The following is a 19,357-nucleotide window of genomic DNA, read 5'->3' on the forward strand; positions in this document are numbered from 1 at the left end:
GAGATGGTCAACATGAAAAGGCTGGTAACCCTTTCTGTCAAGTGTGTGAAAGAGAAAGCAGGAGAGAGCTTGCGTGCTATCATAGAAAGTATATCGTTTTAGTGTTACACTGCCAGGAGGTGGTTCATTGACAAGTCAAGTGACAGTGTAACAACACTGAGAATGTTCCTTATTCAGGGTCTATTTAGCAGTATGACCACTTTCAAAAAGTGCAGTTCCACTTGTCATTACTTTTAACTGAATGTTTGGAAAGTCACCGAGAGGAATGTGCATGGTCACCATGAACTAGGTTGATCACTTATCCTTTGCCTTTAGCCATAAGTCTCCTCAGTGAGGCTGGGCCACATCCAAAGGAGGAACAGTTCAAAAAGGATGTTGAGTCATGCCTCATACTACTGAAGCAGGTTCACATTATTCAGGGTTCTTGACTCTAAAATTAATTGATTGGCTGTTTTAATAGGGTTTAAGTGATTGAAAGTTGTTTAATTAGTTTGCATCTACCCAAACACAAACTCTTGGGTTTTCATTTCAGGTGGGACAACTCAGCCTTCCCCTTCATGCACATGCCCTCTAACCCTTCCTGTTAAATGCACCGTGGAAATTCACATTTAATCAACAGAAAAGCCCATCACATACACCTGTGAACTTTAATACAATCTCATCAACTCTCTTTTGTTACAGATATCAAGGAAGCATTTCAACTTAATGGATTGCTTCTTCAATACTATTATAAAGCTCAAATTGAGTTTAGTATTTTTATAACACATCCCTTTAGCATAAGTATCTCCAAATGTCAGTTTATGTTCTAGGTTATATTTCTGTAAAATAATTACAATGGCCTAACCAAAAACCATATCGGGTCCAAGCAGATGTAAATGATCTGAAATGCCAAAAGTAGAATCGTCAAACTACTAAAGAAAATTTGAGGAGTCCTTGAAAAAAATGTAAGCGCCTGGCCCATCTTGCCCCAGTATTTGTATTGTTTAGACACAAACCATTTGGTACACCCATTTATTGACCTCACTCAGCAAAGTCGGTTTTTCGTAAATAGCCCCTTTGGCTACGAGATTGAGGCAGCAGACTGGGTGACGGACCACAAAATAATGCATGAGGGAGAGAAGAGGACAAACGATATCAAAGTTCAGGTGGGAGGATTGACTGAATTTCCTTTAATCCAGAGGCTTCTGGGAGCTGCTGTTGGGGGAAGGGGGAGAAGCTCATACAAACACTGCACTGTACATACAGATTTACATTGCGTATGGACATGATCTACAGTCATGCCAGGCAAGCCCACCTCAGGAACAAGCAGTGAGGGGGATATTCTGTACACTACAGTCAACGGTACAGAAACCAACCCAACCATCCCAATTCTCCAAACCCTTGCTCTAAAGTGTGCACTTGTGAACTCCTCCCTCATTCATGTTCAAAGCTATGGAGTCAGACTAAAGATTCACAATTACTTCCACCTGGCTTTCCCACTGGAGTTTAAGAGAAGAGCAGTAGTACACTTTCAGATACAGGGGTGTAGAGACTGGGAACCAAAACAAATGTAAAAATCAGGAAGAAGTTGCATGGATTTGAGTCCAAGACGCAGCTTTTCAAAATGGCGGGTTCTCTGGATGTTTTGGGTTTGAAGTGTGTCCACCAAGTCAACGGCCATAAGGCCCTGCAACCACAAGTATGCTGTCCTTTGCTTGCGTTTTCCTAAAACAATTTTTTTGTTTGTTCTGATACAATAAAATCAAAAGCATGAAAATAAAATGAAAGTATATATATAATAATCTTTCAGGTCCATTTCAGTCGCCACATTATTTGTGTTTTGATTGGCTTCTTTAAATCTTATTCCTCTTCGCTCTCGTTCTCTGGTTCCATGTCCGAATCACCATTTTCTTTCGATTCCGTCCTCCCGTCTTCGTCCATGTCTTTTCCCGCCTTGTCCTCCTCCATAGCCTCCTCGTCTTCCCAGTTCTGGATGACATGACAATATTGTTCACAACAACCCGACTATAACATATTTCATGAAGTTGCAGCAAGGCTTTGTAAATGGAGGTTTTTAACTATAAAGCAGAGCATCTAATTACTCAGCAAGTCCATTATTGTCATGAACACACAGTAGTCTGACTTACATCAGAGTCCTCGTCAGGAAGACCCTCATCACCAGAGGCCTCTTCATCCGATGATTCTATGAAGTGGGAGGAAAAATAAAATAAAATCAGTGAGGAGCACTAGACGCTCTTATTCCATCAGTTCTACCACAAACCCCAGACAGGGATAGAAATCAAAAGGGCATGACAACATGAGGAGGAAGCCCCCTCCCATAGAGGTGTGGTCACTGCACCTGATTGACCGGAGGCTGAGCGGTTAGGGGATGGGGCTAGTAATCTGAAGGTTCCTAGTTCGATTCCCGGCCGGGGCATTGACGTTGTGTCCTTGGGCAAGGCACTTCACCCTACTTGCCTCGGGGAGAATGTCCCTGTACTTACTGTAAGTCTGGATAAGAGCGTCTGCTAAATGACTAAAATGTAAATGTAAAATAAGTAACAGGCATTAAACCCCAGTGACCGTTCATCTGGTGCAACATAGAGCAAATGTCTGCTGCCCTCCAACCTCCTCCCCATCCCACTGTGGTCATGTTCGGCAAACTCTGCATCAGACACCTTTTGTAGAAAGGTCCTTCCGGGTTGCCAGCCAGCAGGAACCCAACACTTAGGAAGCTCTACAACACCTCTTTTATGAACTGCCCTTTATGAACACGCGTCGACAGACACCTTGGCAAGCCTTTCGGAAATCGCTGCCGAGCCTAACCATTTAATTATGACCAATTTTGTATATAGTTCAATAAAAGCGATTTATACAGTGTGGTGATCAGTGAGTGAACAGTGCAGGGTCTCGTTGTTCCCCCAAAAGGGGAGGATACTTAATGACTGAACACTGCCTGTTCAGTTGCCAAGCAACAGGGAGTCGCGTTTGCAACAGAGAGTCGCGTTTGCGTGAATTGCATAAGCAAGTCTGACTATGGAAAATGCAAATTTGCCTATGTATCTATCCAGGTTAACACACATTTAAGAGGGCAAAGATTTGTGTCAACAAATGTAACTTTTCTTTATATACATAAAGGAGGCATTTTGGTTACCTTACAGTTGAATTGTAATGCTCAAACACCACTATCACCCTAACATGAACAGTGAATGTGTATATACACCATTGACAAGTCTCAGGTTGCCAAGTGGCCAACACAGTTAATCTCCAACCTATTCTAAAGTACGGGAGACTCAGCAATGGTGTGGTTTCAGAATATTGAAGATATTGAAGAATTGATGAGGTAACGAGGAGAGGAAAGGTCAATGGCACTTACCCTCCTCATATACCAGCTTGGCAGTGTGGTCCACATCTGTGACTGTGTCGCTACTGTCAGGCGTCGCCACCTGGTGGAGAATCAAAAGAGTTAAGCGGTTGTTCCAAGTGAGGTTTAAATGATGTATTTTAGTATTCATTTCGAAGATTATTCAAACAGATAATGTGGCCTTATGAATGGAAATGGAAAAATGCTTTACAAATCCAACGAAAGATGAATGATGCAAAAACACTATGTGGTCATGTTTTATGCCCAGTTCTTCATGTTTTACCAACTTATAATAAAAGTATTTATAGCCATAGTATATAAGCAGCAGTGAGTCTGCCAACCCTCAACACTGCACTCTAAATCCTTCTGGCCATTTTCAGATGACAGCTTGTTTCAATAAAAGGTTGACATTTTGCATGCTTGACTCATTGATCTTTTAACCATATTTTCATGGGTCGTGTGTGTTAATAAACTATTCTGACTTGACCATGCCAATGCTTTGGCACTGCATGCTGACAGGGGCAGACATACCTGTGTTGTAAACAAGAACAGTTTGCCGTGTAGCTTGGTCAACTTGTGGAACATCTTCACTCTGCATTCGATCATGTGGTACAGCACCCCCAACTGGGACACCAAATCTGGCAACTGTTTGAGAAAAACATGGATCAGTAAAATCAAGTACAATAAGAAGCTGCCCAGCTCCACGCCCTTAGTAGGCAGAGGTGCATCATGTTAAAGCCCTGTCAGTCTTGAGCTCAACTATGTGTCAACTGTTCAGCTGGCTGTGTGAATGCCAAATAAGGGGCACTTTAGGGTTACTTTCTACCATTATTGTATGACATAGGAATTTCAAAAAAGGTGGGTGGGATAGTTTTTGCATGCATTCTCCCAGCCTTAACATCAATCACATCAAACTAAAAGTCCTGGTTTGAATCAGACCATAACCACTTCAAAAAGCTCTCTAATCAGAAGGCCCATCACATTGACCAGACCCCAAAACTGGTGCGACTTCACAGAATATGGCCTTTATTGGAGTGACAACTAAAAACAGTGAGGATTAAAACACCACATGGACTGCTGTTCCCACAACTCACCGAGGCCAAGTAGGAGGTGTGGTGTATGAGAACAGCCTTCAGCCAGCGTACCATGAGCACTGCCCTGTAAAGGACGACACATTTGATGCAAGCATGAGAAATATTTCCAATGTACAGTGGACCATTCTGTTTCAATTCCAGTATCTGGGGTTTAAGCTTTAGGAGACAATCATGGTAAAAATAAATAAACTGGAACTTACATGTATGGATGTCCTTGCAGTCTTTTGGTGATCTAAGGAAGGAATGGACAGAGGATGTTTAGAAACATTGTTATGAGGCCTAGCTGTTTTTTCCAAATTCAAAAGCAAAACATTCACCAAAAGATACATATCTCTGGTTTTCATCGCGTGTCCTCAGAAAACTAACCTCCTCGACCAATGGCAAGACAGCGGGTAGGGGTAACCGAGAAACCGTTTTCTTTATAAACAGCTCCTTCCGAGTCTGGAACACTTTCTGTTGGAGTAGAAGAGACATGCACAACAAACAATTGGTATCTGTGCAGACGTCCTTCCACTTCAGAAATAACCAGATTAGTTATGTCAAGATACACTCCCCATGTCGCACTCACGTTAAGGATTTGACTATCCTTGCTTTCTAGCCCCTGCACGAGCAACACGGCACAGTTGTCAGTTTGTAGAGAAGAGGTCCCCTTGGTAGTACCAGACACAGACAGGTTGATCTCTCCCAGTCGCTCTTCTATGGACATCTGGGGGGGTTCCAAGTTTGAGAAGGGGTTTAGTGCTAGGACTTATGTCTCGTGCCCTCGACTGACATTGAGAAGCATAGTAACAGTAAGTATGGTGACAGGTTTGCCAGGGGTATGCCTTTGTTTTAACTTGTGTGGATGTGCATGGGTCAATGTAGGGAATAAAATGGCAAAGTCAGCAGGCCACACAGCTTCTGCTGTCACAACTTTGGACAAGCTGAAAAGAGCGTGGACAGTTCATACTGCTCAACTCCTCCCCTTTGATGCAGCAGTTCACAGCAGCGTTACCTCTCTGGTGTCGCTGCCCTTTTTCCTCTTCTCTGATGCCACTGGAGCCACTTTTAAAGGTGCCTTATGACCAGGAAGTCCAGGGACAAGAATTTTGCTCTTTGCGTTGACAATAGGAGTTTTAACCTGAAAGAGAAGAACTTTAATGGACCAAGCGACTCATGATCTTCATTAAATAATTTCAACTGAACAAACCCAACTTCAATGTTCAAAATGACATTGGGCAGTGTGTGTTTTTGGCGAGATTTTGCAGGTAGGACATCCATCAAAGCACAGTTTGCAGTTATATTGGCCTGTGTGAGTGTGTGCATTTGCTTTCTTTGAGAACAGGCAGACAAGGACATCAACATGCTTGTTGCTAGGTGTTACCTTGGATATGCTGGTTTCCACAGAGAGGGATATGGTGGTCTTGACATCTCGAGTCAGGCAGATGTGTCTCTCTTCTGTGTCAATCTCCTACAGGCCAGAAGAAAGAAATAGTCAGGGGCAACATCAGTACCATGAAATATGTTTCTTCACTACACACCAGTCCAAGGCGAGACAAAGACCAGATTATTTTCTTACTTCCAACACTGAATTAACAATAAGTTCACTTAATGTTAATATTTAGAAAGTCGGGAGCAGTATACATAATACAGCTAACATTGATGTAACGTAACAGCATTATCCATGTACTGCATTCAATTTCTTGGGTTGCGGGTAAGGGTGGCCGGTGATAATGACAGCCCTTAAGTTTTAAATTAGAAATAGGTCAATTACTGTTTGCATTTGAAGATTACATTTTTACATCCAATCACAGTTAACAAAAGAATTGGACAATGCAATTTAGTGATATCCCTGCAAGACTGTTGTGGTCTTGAATTAAAATCTAGTCCGAGAACGAGTCAGCGGTCAATTCCGAGACCAGACCTTCAAAATAACAGTCTCAAGACGGGTAGTGTTGCAGTACTCGACCGAAGGCAAAGCACAGTACTGAACCCAAAGTCACCCTAGACAAGTCTAGAGAGCAATACAACGTGAACACCCTGCATGCAAAAAAACAGGACTCTGACTCGTCTCTCATCTCCCGCCGTGTTTGGCAGGCAGGCACACGCCGTCTCCTCACCGTCCTCTCCATGACAGGTTGCAGGTGGCTTCCGTAGGCCAGAAGCAGACCCTGAGTGTCTGCACCTAGGGCCGCTGCCAGCAGGGGGACAGGAACCGGGGAGTCCTCCACTCCAGAGATCTGAACCGTGCAGGAGGGAGAAAGGGGCTTCTTGCAGGGTCTGAAGGGAGATGGACAGACAAGTAGAAACATTTTGAAAAACAGGCATTATATTCTATTGAAGACAGAGCTTCTATGCTCATAAGCCATTTCAGATCGTCAATATGAGCTTCTTTCTGAGCACATTGACTGCACCTGTGCACCAAGGGCCACTTATCTTCAGACACTTTTTTTCAGCTATTAAAAATGTCTGCATTGAAGGCAATGTATAGGACACCTGGTGGTGATAATTCCATAAGGGACTCACCCATTAAGAAAGTGCTCGAACAGATGCAGCTGCCCGTCTTTACACACCACCGCCAGCCTCACCGCCTGGGAACAAAAGAAACAGGGAGAAGATGGGTGAGAGGAATGTGCTGGTGTTGCTCCTCAGGCTCAGCATTGTCTAGCCAAAGGACATTGCTGCTACTACCAGACTCATACCTCTTCCTTGTTGTTGGAGGTGAAGAGATCAATGTGTTGGGGCTCGTCGGTCAGCGTAAAGGACACCACTGAGTTCTTGTCCTTACCGTCATCACGGACTTGCCTGGTGGGGGCAGAAACAGACAGCTGTGAAAAAGTAGCCATCATCATGTCCACAATCCCCAGATGTCGACTAACAGACAAACACGTTTGTATTGCTGTCGCTATTTAGACGTTTGACCAGTTCATACTGGACAAATGTCAGTGAACCTTTTAAAAGAATCTCGAAAAATAGCTCAACTTTCTGGTCTAGAAACGATACTCAACCCCTACACATGGCACAACCACTTTTAAGTTTGTAGTTGATCAATTAAAACTAGAGGTTAGTAATTAAGCATGAGCAAGAATGCACTGAAAAAGCTTTTGAGCCCAATCTATTCCCAATAACAGACTTATGACTGCATTATCTGAGCAACATTGTTGGCTGCCCACACTCACCAAACACTGAGGAGCCGGTCATGGGCCGCTCCAGACAGGAAGTAGAGACCGTTGCTCTCGGGAGGCCTCGTGGTAGCAAAGCGCAGGGTCGTCACAGCGGTGGAGTGACCGGTGAATTTCTGAAGAGGCGCACAGAGGTGGTAACCGGTTAGAGGAAAAAGGACATTGTGGACCCTTGGTATGAACTCATTTCTAAGGCTGCTTGAAATGCCTATACGCCTACACAAAACTATGACAAGTTCACTGAAATAATGCATGTTCTTCCGAAATAAAATGCTTGTCCGAGGTTTCTAAAGGACAAAAGACCATTTCATGACATGCAAGTGCCCGACAAAGGCTTTGGCTCCCCTTAGTTTTGCACGTTCCCGTGAGAGCTAGTGGTGTCCCAATAATATTTCTGAGCTAGGGGTAGGGCTAAGACGAAGGGGTATACACCCTTTAAAACCAAGTAAGATCGGGAGCTAACTTGAAACCTAGGGCTATGTGAATACTGTGCGGCCGGCAACAATGGTGGCCAGACCAGCCAGAGAGTCCGATAAATGTAATATTTTCGGCTTAATTCATTGATATTTTTTTTTTTAAGACATTCTTGTTTTGTGGTATACACAGTCCTGTACATATATATTGGCAACCATTTTCCTAATTGAAACGTTTCTAAAAATCACTAGTTTGGTACGCTAATGTTACAGTGCTGATTTGCACAACAGTCCGCATTTCTCTGACTAGCATGTCTACAATTTTAAGTAAACTCCATTAGCAGCAAATTTCGTTTGATATCAGTGCAAAACACTACTTGCTTTGGAGATATTGATACGTGCTAGATGACATACCCGCAACCAAGTGGCGTCCCATTTCCTAGGGATACGTAGCCCTTACCCCTCAGTTTTGAGGGCCAAGGACTATGGGTAAACTAAGGTCTAGGGGTAAGGGGGAGTATTGGGATTGGCCCATAATGACCAATTTCTTGTGTCATACCCTACATTCACTCTTAGGAGCCCCCCCCCCCCACTCACCCGGTACAACTCCTTGGTCTCTAGGTCCCACATCTTGATGATGTGTCCAGCTGAGAGCAGCAGCTTGCCATCTGGGCTCACACACAGACTGGTTACCGATGCACGGTCTGCCTTCCACTTACTGTGGACAAACACAGACATGAGGCTCAACGAATAAGCTGCTATCTGGGGTTGCAATATCACTTTATAGAAATTACTTTACCATTTTAACATTTGCCTTCCCCTGTCCTTAATAATAAGCAGACAGAGTCTCAAAATAACATGCAAATGCTTAACGTATAGGCAAACTTTTTTGATGATTACTAAGTAACTTTGTGTACAGTGTCTACTTGCAGCAGAAAACTGACAGAGCAACAAAGTAGCAAGACCATCTCTGTATAGCCAGACTTCTCATGGATATGCATGTTTATTTAGCTTTCAGGCCTCAATATCTGCCATTCAACCATTCGTGAGTCTGTGCAACATCAAAGCTATATTCTTCTACACTTTAAGGCAAACAATGTTCCCTCCCACCACACACAAACTCACCAACGCGTCTTGCCCGTCTGCAGGTCCCACTCTACGATGTGTGTGTCATCTGAGCCGCTGTACAACAGACTACCCTCAGGGTGCCACTGCACACAGTTGACGCCTCCACAGTGACCGCCATCCTTGGGAAGAACGTTTTTACCTCAGAATTAATGAAATTACTAGAAGCAATAACTGGACAGCAAAATAACTAGATAATACCAGGTAAAATTCATCAATAAAAAGGTGAGCACAGCGTTTGTTCAATTGTATGGACAGAATGAGTATCTCAGTTACGAATCAAAATTTCACATGAGATGTAGCTATAGCAGTATGGATTTATGATATTTGTCAATCCAATTGTGACATCAATCTTACCAGTGTGCAATGCAGAGCACCTTTCAATGTGCTGTAGATGATAACAGTGCCCGCTGCCGTACCCAGTGCCAACAGGTCTGCTTTTTCTTCCACCTGACCTGCGTCAGATTTCCTCTTTTTTCTCTGAGGTCCCTCCTGCGACATTAGACAGTTAATATGCCATTGACAAAATGTAAACTACATGTTAAGTGAATGCAAATAGGATTACCTTGAATGAATACTCAAGACATGCCAAACTAAATGCATTGATAGCTGTTGTCTTAAGGTGGATGTTGAAGGTCTAATACATGTCCATTAATGAGAAAACTAACGCACCAAGGCCAAATCTGACATTTAGTTTTTAGCAAGATAATTCATAGGGGGCCTTAAGTAATCCATAACTAGCAAATGAAGCAAACAAACGAACTCAAGACATGCCAAACCAAATGCATTGATAGCTGTTGTCTTAAGGTGGATGTTGAATCAGAATCAGAAATGGATTTATTCGCCATGAATGTTTACACAGACAAGGAATTTGCTTTGGCAGGGACTACAATAAACATATAGCAAATATAACTAGCAAATGAAGCAAACAAACGTAGAAGTACATAGAAAGCTGCCATGTTGGCCACCTTTATCGGCTGTGGAAATTTCTTATCTCCTCTTCGCAATTATTTGAAAAATTATATTTAATATGTTTTATTATTAATATTTCCAAATATATTAACATGAACTGAATAGTAGAATTCAGCTATTAAACTTAGATGTGCTAGTATCATCTGTAACTTTATATAGATGCTATTTGTAAAAACAAGTGCACATGGAATTAGTAGGAATTTGAGTGTAAGCAAGGTAATAACCGAAGTAATGACTGTACTACTTTGTGGGTACTTTCAGAGCATTATTCATCTGAAATTCTATTAAAGATACGCGTGTGCGTCATTCTTTAGCGTGGCTAACATTAGCTAGCTAGCTGACTGGGCAGCTCGCGAAGTTGTCAATTTACTTTGGAGCTTTGTTTGATTTCCTTATTAATACATAGGTTCGATACGTTTTTACAGTCACAGTAATGAGAATCACTTAAATGAACACCACACAATTTGTTGCGTGGCATGCATAGTGAAAGAGTCCTCATCGTGGCTTTTTTTCCGACCATGTGCGACAAACATGTGCGTCCAGGAAGATAGTTGTCGCTTGCGCTAGGGCCCAGATACGCAGCTATCACATACAAAACCAGACACAAAGGACAACTATAGAAGATTTGATATATTGTTAGTGTTATTACTGTATATCTATATCCAAATGTTTTGCACACTTAACGGAGTTATTTTGCAGCAGGATTTGTCAGGCCTAAGTAATTCCATTGCTTCACCAACATTACCTTGGCCGTTCGGCATGGTCCCCAAGCTATGCAGGTACAAGTGGCACTCAAATGGGCTGAAGGCACGTATTCTTGGTGAAATGTTTTACTCTCTGTGTTCCAAATACGAAGTCTGCCATCCTGGGCACACAACGCTAAATATTGTCGTGATTTTGGTGAGAAAGCGCAGGGTAGCCCCAAAGACGAACTACCACTATCGGCCGCCATTACTGAAACACTACTTGCGTCTGCGTGATTAGTGAAGAACCACGTGTTATCGTCCACGAAGCAGGCGCGTTGGCACATCGGCTCCATCTCCTCATTGGCTAGTATCAATACATGTGGGCGTGATTAGGTGCGTTCATGTGGGTAAAGATGGGCGGATTTGCCAATTAATAGATGTTTAGTTTGAGGAAAACGACTGAACTTACAATATATCTAATTTGATCAATAAAATGGTATTTGAAACAATATGCAGTTTATCCTACGTGGCATTTTATATTCACATTCACATTCACATTTGTTGCTTGCTTAATGCGTTCATACCCATGCAACCTGAGGAGGGCAGCATTACGCAGCTGTAACCAGCCTACTGCACATTTTAAAGGAAGAAGACATGTTTGTCGCCCTGAAAAAAACGTCACAGAACATGTGTTTGTTTCCAGCATGGCGACCTTCATATCCCGTGCTGTGGATATAGCTGAAGTGTATGTCTTGTACCGGGCTGTATAAGATATGAACGGTACTGCACTCACGGACGAGGTGTAATTCTTTAAGGGATGCATCATTTCTGACTATGCATTTATCTGTAGATGATCATAAAGTCGTTTTTTTCAAGTCAGCTTATGGACAGTGTCAGGACTTCTTGTGCAAGGAACCATTGAACAGGCCATCACCCACCACTTTACGTTGCGTAAGCTAGTTAAACTACCATTACACCTTGCACTCATGTCTGTAAACGTGCCGATGGGAGCGTCCCTCTTAATGCAAAGAGTGGTGCGGACATGCACAACCAATATAGCCCAACAAAGATACACACCACTACATTCCAAAGTCAAACCTTCTAAATGGACGTTGAATACAAGAACATTTGGGACGAGTCCAGTATGGGCGAATAACAATGGGAGCAACAAAAACACCTCTGATCCGTCTACGCCAAACCTTGTGCAGACTTCCAGACCAGGGTCACAGTTCGGAAGGAGGCGACCTCTATCGCCACTAGAGAGGATAAGCCAGCTGTTGCCCCAAGATGCATTGAGCTCTGAAGTTGCACAGCTGAGAGAGCGCAAACAGGATGAAGATGAGAAACCCACTGAAATGTGTCCTCAGGAAGATCGTAACATATTGGACGTCTTTGTTACAGATGCCCAGCGGGCACAGGGCGGGGATGAAAGTACAGAGACCCAAATCGAAGACAGATTAGGAATGAAACAGGAACCGCCCACCAAGTACAATGTAGCAGAACCGAGTAGTTTGGAGCTTCCAGAAAATGAGACGTGTTCAAGTGATTTGGGATTATCAGCATCCACCCTGCCTGGGGAGCGTTCGATGTCTTTTGGTGAGGCGCTTATAGCCGAATATCGTAAGAAGGGGCGGGTGGAGTTCAGGAAGATGTTCCAGCTTCAGAACGGTGTGCGTCTGCAGAGCAGCTGGGGCACCATTTCCCACAATGAACTCATGGGTTGCCCCCCCGGCTTGTACAAACGCACCACACTTGGGATACCTATCCTCATACGCCGGCCCAGTCTGGAGGAATTTGTGCTGAACATGCGGAGAGGACCTGCTATTGCCTACCCGAAGGTATGATTTGCTTAATTACAATCTATGAACGACTAGTCAAATTCACCCAGATCAAGAGTTAGCAGAAATAGTGTGGGGTTCAAAATGACCTATGACTCATTGGGGGGGTTGCTATCTTAATCGTATCTTCTCTCCTTTTTAATATTATGAACCCCCCCCCCCCAACCATTTAGAATCCTGTGTCATTGGATTGGTTTCCTCAACAAGACTGCTAAAGCCCATATACCATATTCCTCTTTTAAACTTTTTTCTTGCACATCTCTCTCCAGGACGCTAGCGTAATGATGATGATGATGGATGTCTCAGAGGGAGACTGTGTGTTGGAGTCAGGCTCTGGGTCTGGGGCCATGTCTCTCTTCCTGTCGAGAGCCGGTATGCACAGCATCCATGTTTCATCATGAATGATAGTTTATGAAAGTGGATTTGTTTGGCAACGTTAAGTGGCTGATTGATCTTTGCATTGTCTCTCCTGCAATGCATTTTCTAATATATTCACACAAAAAAACATTGTGAAACCTGTAAAAACGGGTCTAAAACACATTATAGGCCTATGCCATTTGGTAAAGGGACATTTGAAATGCCTTCAGTCTGTGCAATAGGTACGACCCCATGGATAGCTTATGTGTCTTTCACAGCTGTGTCTCAATGTACCCCTCTCTTCAGTGGGGTCCAAGGGTAGTGTGGTAAGTGTTGAGATCAGGGAGGACCACCATAAAAGAGCCGTTCTCAACTACAAGCGCTGGCGAGCGTCCTGGATGCAGAGGAGGGGGGAGGAGTGGCCGGATAACGTCCACTTCTACAACACTGACCTCCAGTCGGCCTCTTCTCTTCTTGCTGGACGGGGATTTCACTCTGTAAGGCCAGGTTTTCTATTTAAGTCATGTTTCATGTCGTTCAGGAATACATGTCGTGCTGTGTATTTCTGTGCTATTTTATGTAGCACCATGGCCCTGTAGGAACGTTTTTTCATTCCAGTCATTTGTTTGCACCTGCACACAAGTTTGAAAAACTGCACAGAATAAAATGACCACCATCTTAGCATTTGCCGGGACAAGTTTAAAACTTGCCAGGCTTTAACAGTTGTTATTTTCTTTCAGATTGCTCTGGATATAATAAGTCCACAAATAGTTTTACCCACTGTGACTCCCCACCTCCATTCTGGTGCTGTGTGCGCCGTGTACCTTGCCAAGTAAGAAACTAAATGTACTGAAGGCTTTCTTTCAAAATACAGACTAGCTGTATTTTGAGTCTAAATGATTTAGATTTTTTTTTATATTGCATCTTTTTATGTTGGGACTCAGTATAACACAGGTTATTGATTTGCTGGAGGGTGTAAGATGCTCAGCTCTCCCCCTCCTGTGTGAGCGCATCATCGAGGTGCAGGTCAGAGATTGGATGTTGGCCCCAGCCATCCAGAAAGACGGACAGTTTTGCACCAGGAAAGCTCCTCCTCCACTTGCAGGACAGGAGAAAAAGGGAGAGAGGTCGAATGAAGAAAATGAAGGTGACACTTCAGTGTTTAATATATTTTTAATTCTTTGTTTAACATTTCTAAGAGATTTTCCTAATTAAATAAACTGTTTGGCAAAATGATTATATCTTACCTTACCATATGCATGTTTCTTCACCTTTCAGAGATGGGTGATAAAAAAAATCCACCATTTGGAAGTATCCCCTACATTGCCCGACCACACCCAGAACAAACTAGCCACACAGGTCAGTGAATGTGTCCAATATCCCAATAGAATGTGTCCTCCATGCACTTATCTACCAGGGGTTAACATTGTTTTACAACAATCCTTTATGCTTTCAGCATTCCTCGTGAAACTCAGGAAGTGTGAGAAGTAGGTATTCTACCTGTGAGGCCCGTCACTGAAGAATTTTATTGCATGTATACTAGTAGATTATTATAACTATTTCTATATTAAAATGTATATTTACTGTCTAAAGTGTCATGATGTTTGCTTTGTACTGTATATACTATGTCAATACACAAACATTACATGGATAATGTAGGAAGATTTTTTAACCAGCCTTTAATAGAACTCTTTTCTTACATGAACAAGGATGTAAAAAACATCAACCCTAGTAGTATGGCATTACTGTTGTAGGGTTACCATTTATGCACAGTTCATTTTCAATCAACAGCTAATTCTTACACAATCTCCAGTGCTTTTTTGGTAAAAAATAAAATAAATAAAAAGTGCTCAAATCATAATAAATAAATACAAATACAGTAATAAACGTGTACTAAAAACAATGTGCACCTAACATAAGATGTTCCTTTTTCAGAACAATCCATGTGTTTTTAGACAATTCACTATATTCACAGCCAATGAAGGAATGGGTTTATACAGCTTCATGAAGATTTTTTTATAGTCATACTGGTGTTGTAAAAATATGAATTAATGTACACAGAATAAAAGAAAGTAAGTAATACAATGCTCCTGAGATTCTTAGGAATTTTCTATAGAAATAAATTACACACAAACCTTTTTGAACCTGAGGAGTGTGCTGGTTACATATCAAATCTAACTGTACACACACTTCTGAATATGTACACAATCATGTACTTAAGAACTGACCGGACTGGGAAATGTAGTTTTACAGCAAGTTTGACTTTCTACTCCTCATTGATCCAGTCCATGGAAGCGTCATTTCCAGCCCCACAGTCAGACTCATACCCTGAGGGACAGAAGACTGGTGTTATAGCTGAGGTGACGTGAAACAAACAAGCTCAAGAACATTTAGCTTGAGTCATTGCTCAACTTCACGACTAGTTTTCTGGAATTCTCTTCACACTTACAACTCAAATAGTGGAATAAGAAGGGCAAGTTACATGTTTGACACTAGGTGTCACCATTACTTAAACCAATCCAGAGAGCAGATCATTCTGTAGAACTGATATTTCAGTGTCCACATTCACTTGATACATTAAGCATGGTATATATAATGTATTGGAGAGGTTCTACTGTATTTCTTAAACAGGAATATTTCAAATTCCAGAAGCACAGAAAAAAAAAACTATGAACACTAAAAGTCTAAACGTGCTTGCAGCTCGTCCTAAAAAAGGAGGCCCCTCTGAGCACAGCAACACTTACTCGGGGCTTCCTCAGCACAGCAGCAGGGGCGCTGGGACTGGATTTTGGTCTTGGGGCCAGCCCTGCAGGAAACAGCCTGGACCCTAGGAGGAGTCGTCTCCAGGGAGAAAGCGAGGGCAAAGGGAAGCGGGGAGGACATGGAGGGTGAAGAGGGTGTTCCTGAGGTAGATGAGGACAGGCCCAGGCTGGAGGTATGGGCACAGAGGGCACAGGGGGCCGGGGAAGCAGAAGGTCCGCGGGGCATGTGGACTGGTGCCCGTTCTCCATACTGTCTCCTGGCACCACTGTGGTGCTCTGCTCGTTCTCGCTGCCAGATGAAATGAGTGGGTACAATGCCCATGACCTTGAGTGACACACACAAACAGTCATCACAACTTATTTCAGGCAAGTCGCGAATATTCCTCACTTCTAAAAAGACCAACTTCCAAAAAAAGACCATCTTTCTTTATACACGTCAACAGGATGCAAACTAGTGATGTACCTATCGTGATGCAGGCTCATGGGTGCATCAATGGCGAGCTAGTTTTGGAGGCCTGTGGTACTGTGGGACTGCTGGCAGAGACTTAGCCATAGCCTACCTCCTCACAGCAGCGATGACTGACAGCAGCCCTGTACTCAATGCGTGCCCACAGTTTGTCTCTTTGCTTGAGGAAGCGGGGGAAGTGCTTCCTCCAGCTCTTCCCCAGTGCCCAGGGAAAGATCTCGTACTTGCTTTCCTCTTCATCCTCCTCCATGGTGTTTGCGAGGTAACTGGAGAGTAGTCATGACAAGATCTGTTTGGTTAACCTATGTGTTGCAATTATGATGCAGTTTGTGTAGGCAACTTAGCAACTTTAAAGACATGAAAAACTTCTTATTTACTTACAGTGCAATAAAAAAGTTCATTCGGTTGTGCTCACTGATGCTGAAGCAAGCTCGTTTAAAGTAGACAAAAGTCATGGCCAGTAGGTACTGAAAAATGTGAGCACCAAAAAGTTAAGAGTGAGAAATAATGTAATGTATTGTTAGACAGTGGTGCATTATACAAACATATTTAACCCAAGAGATTCACCTTATCCGTGATTTTACAACAGCAGTCCATCCACAGAAAGTCTTGTATCAAATCGTCTTCTGTACGTTAAAAAGCAGGTAAATGTGTTTTACTCTAAATTAAGGTGTGTCTAATGATGCATGTGACAACTTAATTTCATTAGTTATTTTGACCAACCAAAAACTCTGAAGAAAGCTGCCATCTCTTCTCGCTGTATCACAAGTGTTGGGCCCCAGGACAGCTTGGTCAAAGAGACCTCTTCTTGTCGCCGACTAGGTTGACTCTTGCCAGGCGGCCCTTGGGCCTCTTCGACGTTGGATCTCTTCAGTCGAAGCCCTCTCTTGATCTGGAGGGTGTGCGCAGTGTGGGCTTTGATTCGGACAGTGACAGAAGGGGGAGTCTGACACCACCTATGTTTGTGTTTCATCATGCTTCTTCAGCTGTGATATCTAGCTGAATTTTCTAGAAGTGACAAAAACATACACTGTTATCCATCCTGATGGCTTCAGTTAAAGAGACTAAGAAAGCTGCTTACACACCAACTCTGGTTATAATAGTCGGTCTAACTAGTTATGCCATAATGTGGACAATCCATACGCCAAGCTGCTTGATAATATACGTACAAAACAGTTATACCAGCTAACCAGTATAATCGAAACAACAGTTTTCTTACCCTAAATTGCTTGATAGCTGGCTAACTAGCACTGGCTAGCTAGCACTGTGGTAAAAGTTTCCTCACACACAGATCATCAAAATCAATAACGTCGACAGCAGGCACTAACTACATACTTTGTAATTAGGTAGAAGTACTTTGTAATTAGAACTAGAAGAAGTTATGAAGGAGAAAGTTTCGCTGTTAAAGCTATCTCAACACATTTTTTAACCATTGGTAAAATGTAAAATGAATGTGTACACAGCCCTCGTGCCCACACAAGACAAAACACAACCGCTCAGCCTCAGACTGATTAATGATAGGGAGCGCGCTTCATGACAATGAGTCATGTTAAGTGCTCGTTTTTTTCTTCTGACGCCCTAATGACGATGTCGCTAATTAAAAAAGTAGCCTACTTTTTATGAGTTGCGGTTTGTGAAAAAAAAAACAAAATAAAGGAAATTCTAATACACAACCTTGCAGTTTTGCTGGTTTACTGTGATTATGTGACTGGACCTTACCTCTCAATAGTGGGATTTGAACGAACAGTTTTGGATATCACCAAGATATTAAGGATATGGTAGCCTACAACAATAGGCAGTGAGAGTAAAGCAGGTTCATTTGTCGGTTACCTTGGTGGTCAAGTTACAACTAACTACTAATTCTGTTTTGTTTGTTGTCTTTAAGTGCCACTCAACTGTCCATTGCATTTATTGTAGGTTGGCAATTAGTTTGTAAACAGCATATTTAGCTAAAACATTTAGAAGGTGCCTTCTTGTGATCTTACACAGGCAAGAACAACAAATACTTCAATCGTTTCCAATGAGCCCAGCCAACTGCACGTCCTTCGTGGAACACATGGACACAACTCTTCAGAAGTATTGAACAACTGTGCAAAAATATTGCTTTAAAGAACTATGGATGTGACTGAAAAGTAATAGTTTGATCAAAGAAACAGCACTTTGTGAAAATATTAACAGAAAATATGTTTTATTATAACTGTTTTCTGATCATTCTGTTTGTTAGCGAACAGTTTGTATAATTGTTTCAATCCATTTTTGTACTTAAAATTAAATAGATTGTGGAATGGTCAGATAGAAAGGTTGTATAATTAGTAATTTCTCAAAATAAAAATGTCAGGCATTGACAACTAGTCATGATGGAGCATGGCCATAAAAGTGCTTGTCTTCAATATTAAATGACTATATGTAAATGATTTAGGGGTCAGCTGACGTAGAAGGGTACAGCTTATTGGAGCGACTTAATTTTAATGAGGTGTGATGGTGGTGTGCACAGTGCACAATACCACAGCTGGTCAAATTCCAAACTCTGCACCAGTGTCACCAGTTTACATTCTTTAATCATTGACAACACCCAACGACCTGCACACAGTTGTACACTCTGAGATAGCCTATAGGGCCTATATTTTTTCTCCATATATGTTTTGCCTATTTGGGTTAGTAGTAGTGAACAGTAGTTTTCATACACATATTGTTTTACCAATGTGGGTTTGATGAGTGATGTTGGCAGCACACTAGGCTTTGGACTCCAGTTTTAATGTATAAAGACAACATCCATTTGTTTCCCAGAGTTCATATTTGTTTTCAGTTGTCAAAAACTGGCAGGGATGGGTAATATTTTTCTCGTCTTTGGGAAAGAACATTGATACATTTTTCTATGTTTAGAGTTAATAAATGGTTCCAAACATTGAAAGCATCATCCACGGATCTCTGCAGTAACAGAATAGAAAGTGTCAACGGTAATCTCAGTTGTAAAGATATCAATTTTCAAATGTGGATGGGACTGATATGTTTTTTATAACTGATTGTGCGGTCAATGGCCATTCAATTAAAATGTAGGCCTATCAATAACAATGTAGGGGGCAGTTTTGTAGTTTTCATGTAGGCTATAATGAAACCTACGCCCTGAATGTAGGCTACAT

General features: G+C 42.3%; 3 protein-coding genes across 3 annotated transcripts; 1 reads left to right on the forward strand and 2 right to left on the reverse strand.

Moving 5' to 3' along the window:
• Positions 1 to 628: 628 nt before the first annotated feature.
• Positions 629 to 11,103, reverse strand: wdr43 (WD repeat domain 43). The gene is made up of 18 exons (XM_047017895.1): positions 10,854 to 11,103; positions 9,494 to 9,628; positions 9,137 to 9,258; positions 8,609 to 8,729; positions 7,596 to 7,714; positions 7,119 to 7,221; positions 6,943 to 7,007; positions 6,537 to 6,696; positions 5,801 to 5,887; positions 5,432 to 5,557; positions 5,006 to 5,143; positions 4,804 to 4,890; positions 4,638 to 4,669; positions 4,438 to 4,501; positions 3,875 to 3,988; positions 3,356 to 3,425; positions 2,127 to 2,182; positions 629 to 1,968 (listed from the first exon to the last, which is right to left on the reverse strand). Exons 1-18 carry the CDS (start codon positions 11,058 to 11,060, stop codon positions 1,840 to 1,842), a joined length of 1,935 nt encoding a protein of 644 aa, XP_046873851.1. The 5' UTR covers positions 11,061 to 11,103; the 3' UTR covers positions 629 to 1,839.
• Positions 11,104 to 11,480: 377 nt separating this feature from the next.
• Positions 11,481 to 15,071, forward strand: trmt61b (tRNA methyltransferase 61B). The gene is made up of 7 exons (XM_047015094.1): positions 11,481 to 12,632; positions 12,902 to 13,004; positions 13,296 to 13,486; positions 13,730 to 13,821; positions 13,934 to 14,136; positions 14,268 to 14,348; positions 14,446 to 15,071. The coding sequence occupies exons 1-7, from the start codon at positions 11,781 to 11,783 to the stop codon at positions 14,478 to 14,480; spliced, it is 1,557 nt and encodes a 518-aa protein (XP_046871050.1). The 5' UTR covers positions 11,481 to 11,780; the 3' UTR covers positions 14,481 to 15,071.
• A 130-nt stretch (positions 15,072 to 15,201) lies between these two features.
• On the reverse strand, positions 15,202 to 17,679 carry spdya (speedy/RINGO cell cycle regulator family member A). Its single transcript, XM_047015107.1, has 7 exons — positions 17,437 to 17,679; positions 16,941 to 17,225; positions 16,785 to 16,843; positions 16,599 to 16,684; positions 16,312 to 16,483; positions 15,734 to 16,076; positions 15,202 to 15,317 (listed from the first exon to the last, which is right to left on the reverse strand). The coding sequence occupies exons 2-7, from the start codon at positions 17,191 to 17,193 to the stop codon at positions 15,256 to 15,258; spliced, it is 975 nt and encodes a 324-aa protein (XP_046871063.1). The 5' UTR covers positions 17,194 to 17,225; positions 17,437 to 17,679; the 3' UTR covers positions 15,202 to 15,255.
• Positions 17,680 to 19,357: the final 1,678 nt, after the last annotated feature.

Source organism: Hypomesus transpacificus, chromosome 3, assembly GCF_021917145.1.
Source record: "Hypomesus transpacificus isolate Combined female chromosome 3, fHypTra1, whole genome shotgun sequence".
NCBI lineage: Eukaryota > Metazoa > Chordata > Actinopteri > Osmeriformes > Osmeridae > Hypomesus > Hypomesus transpacificus.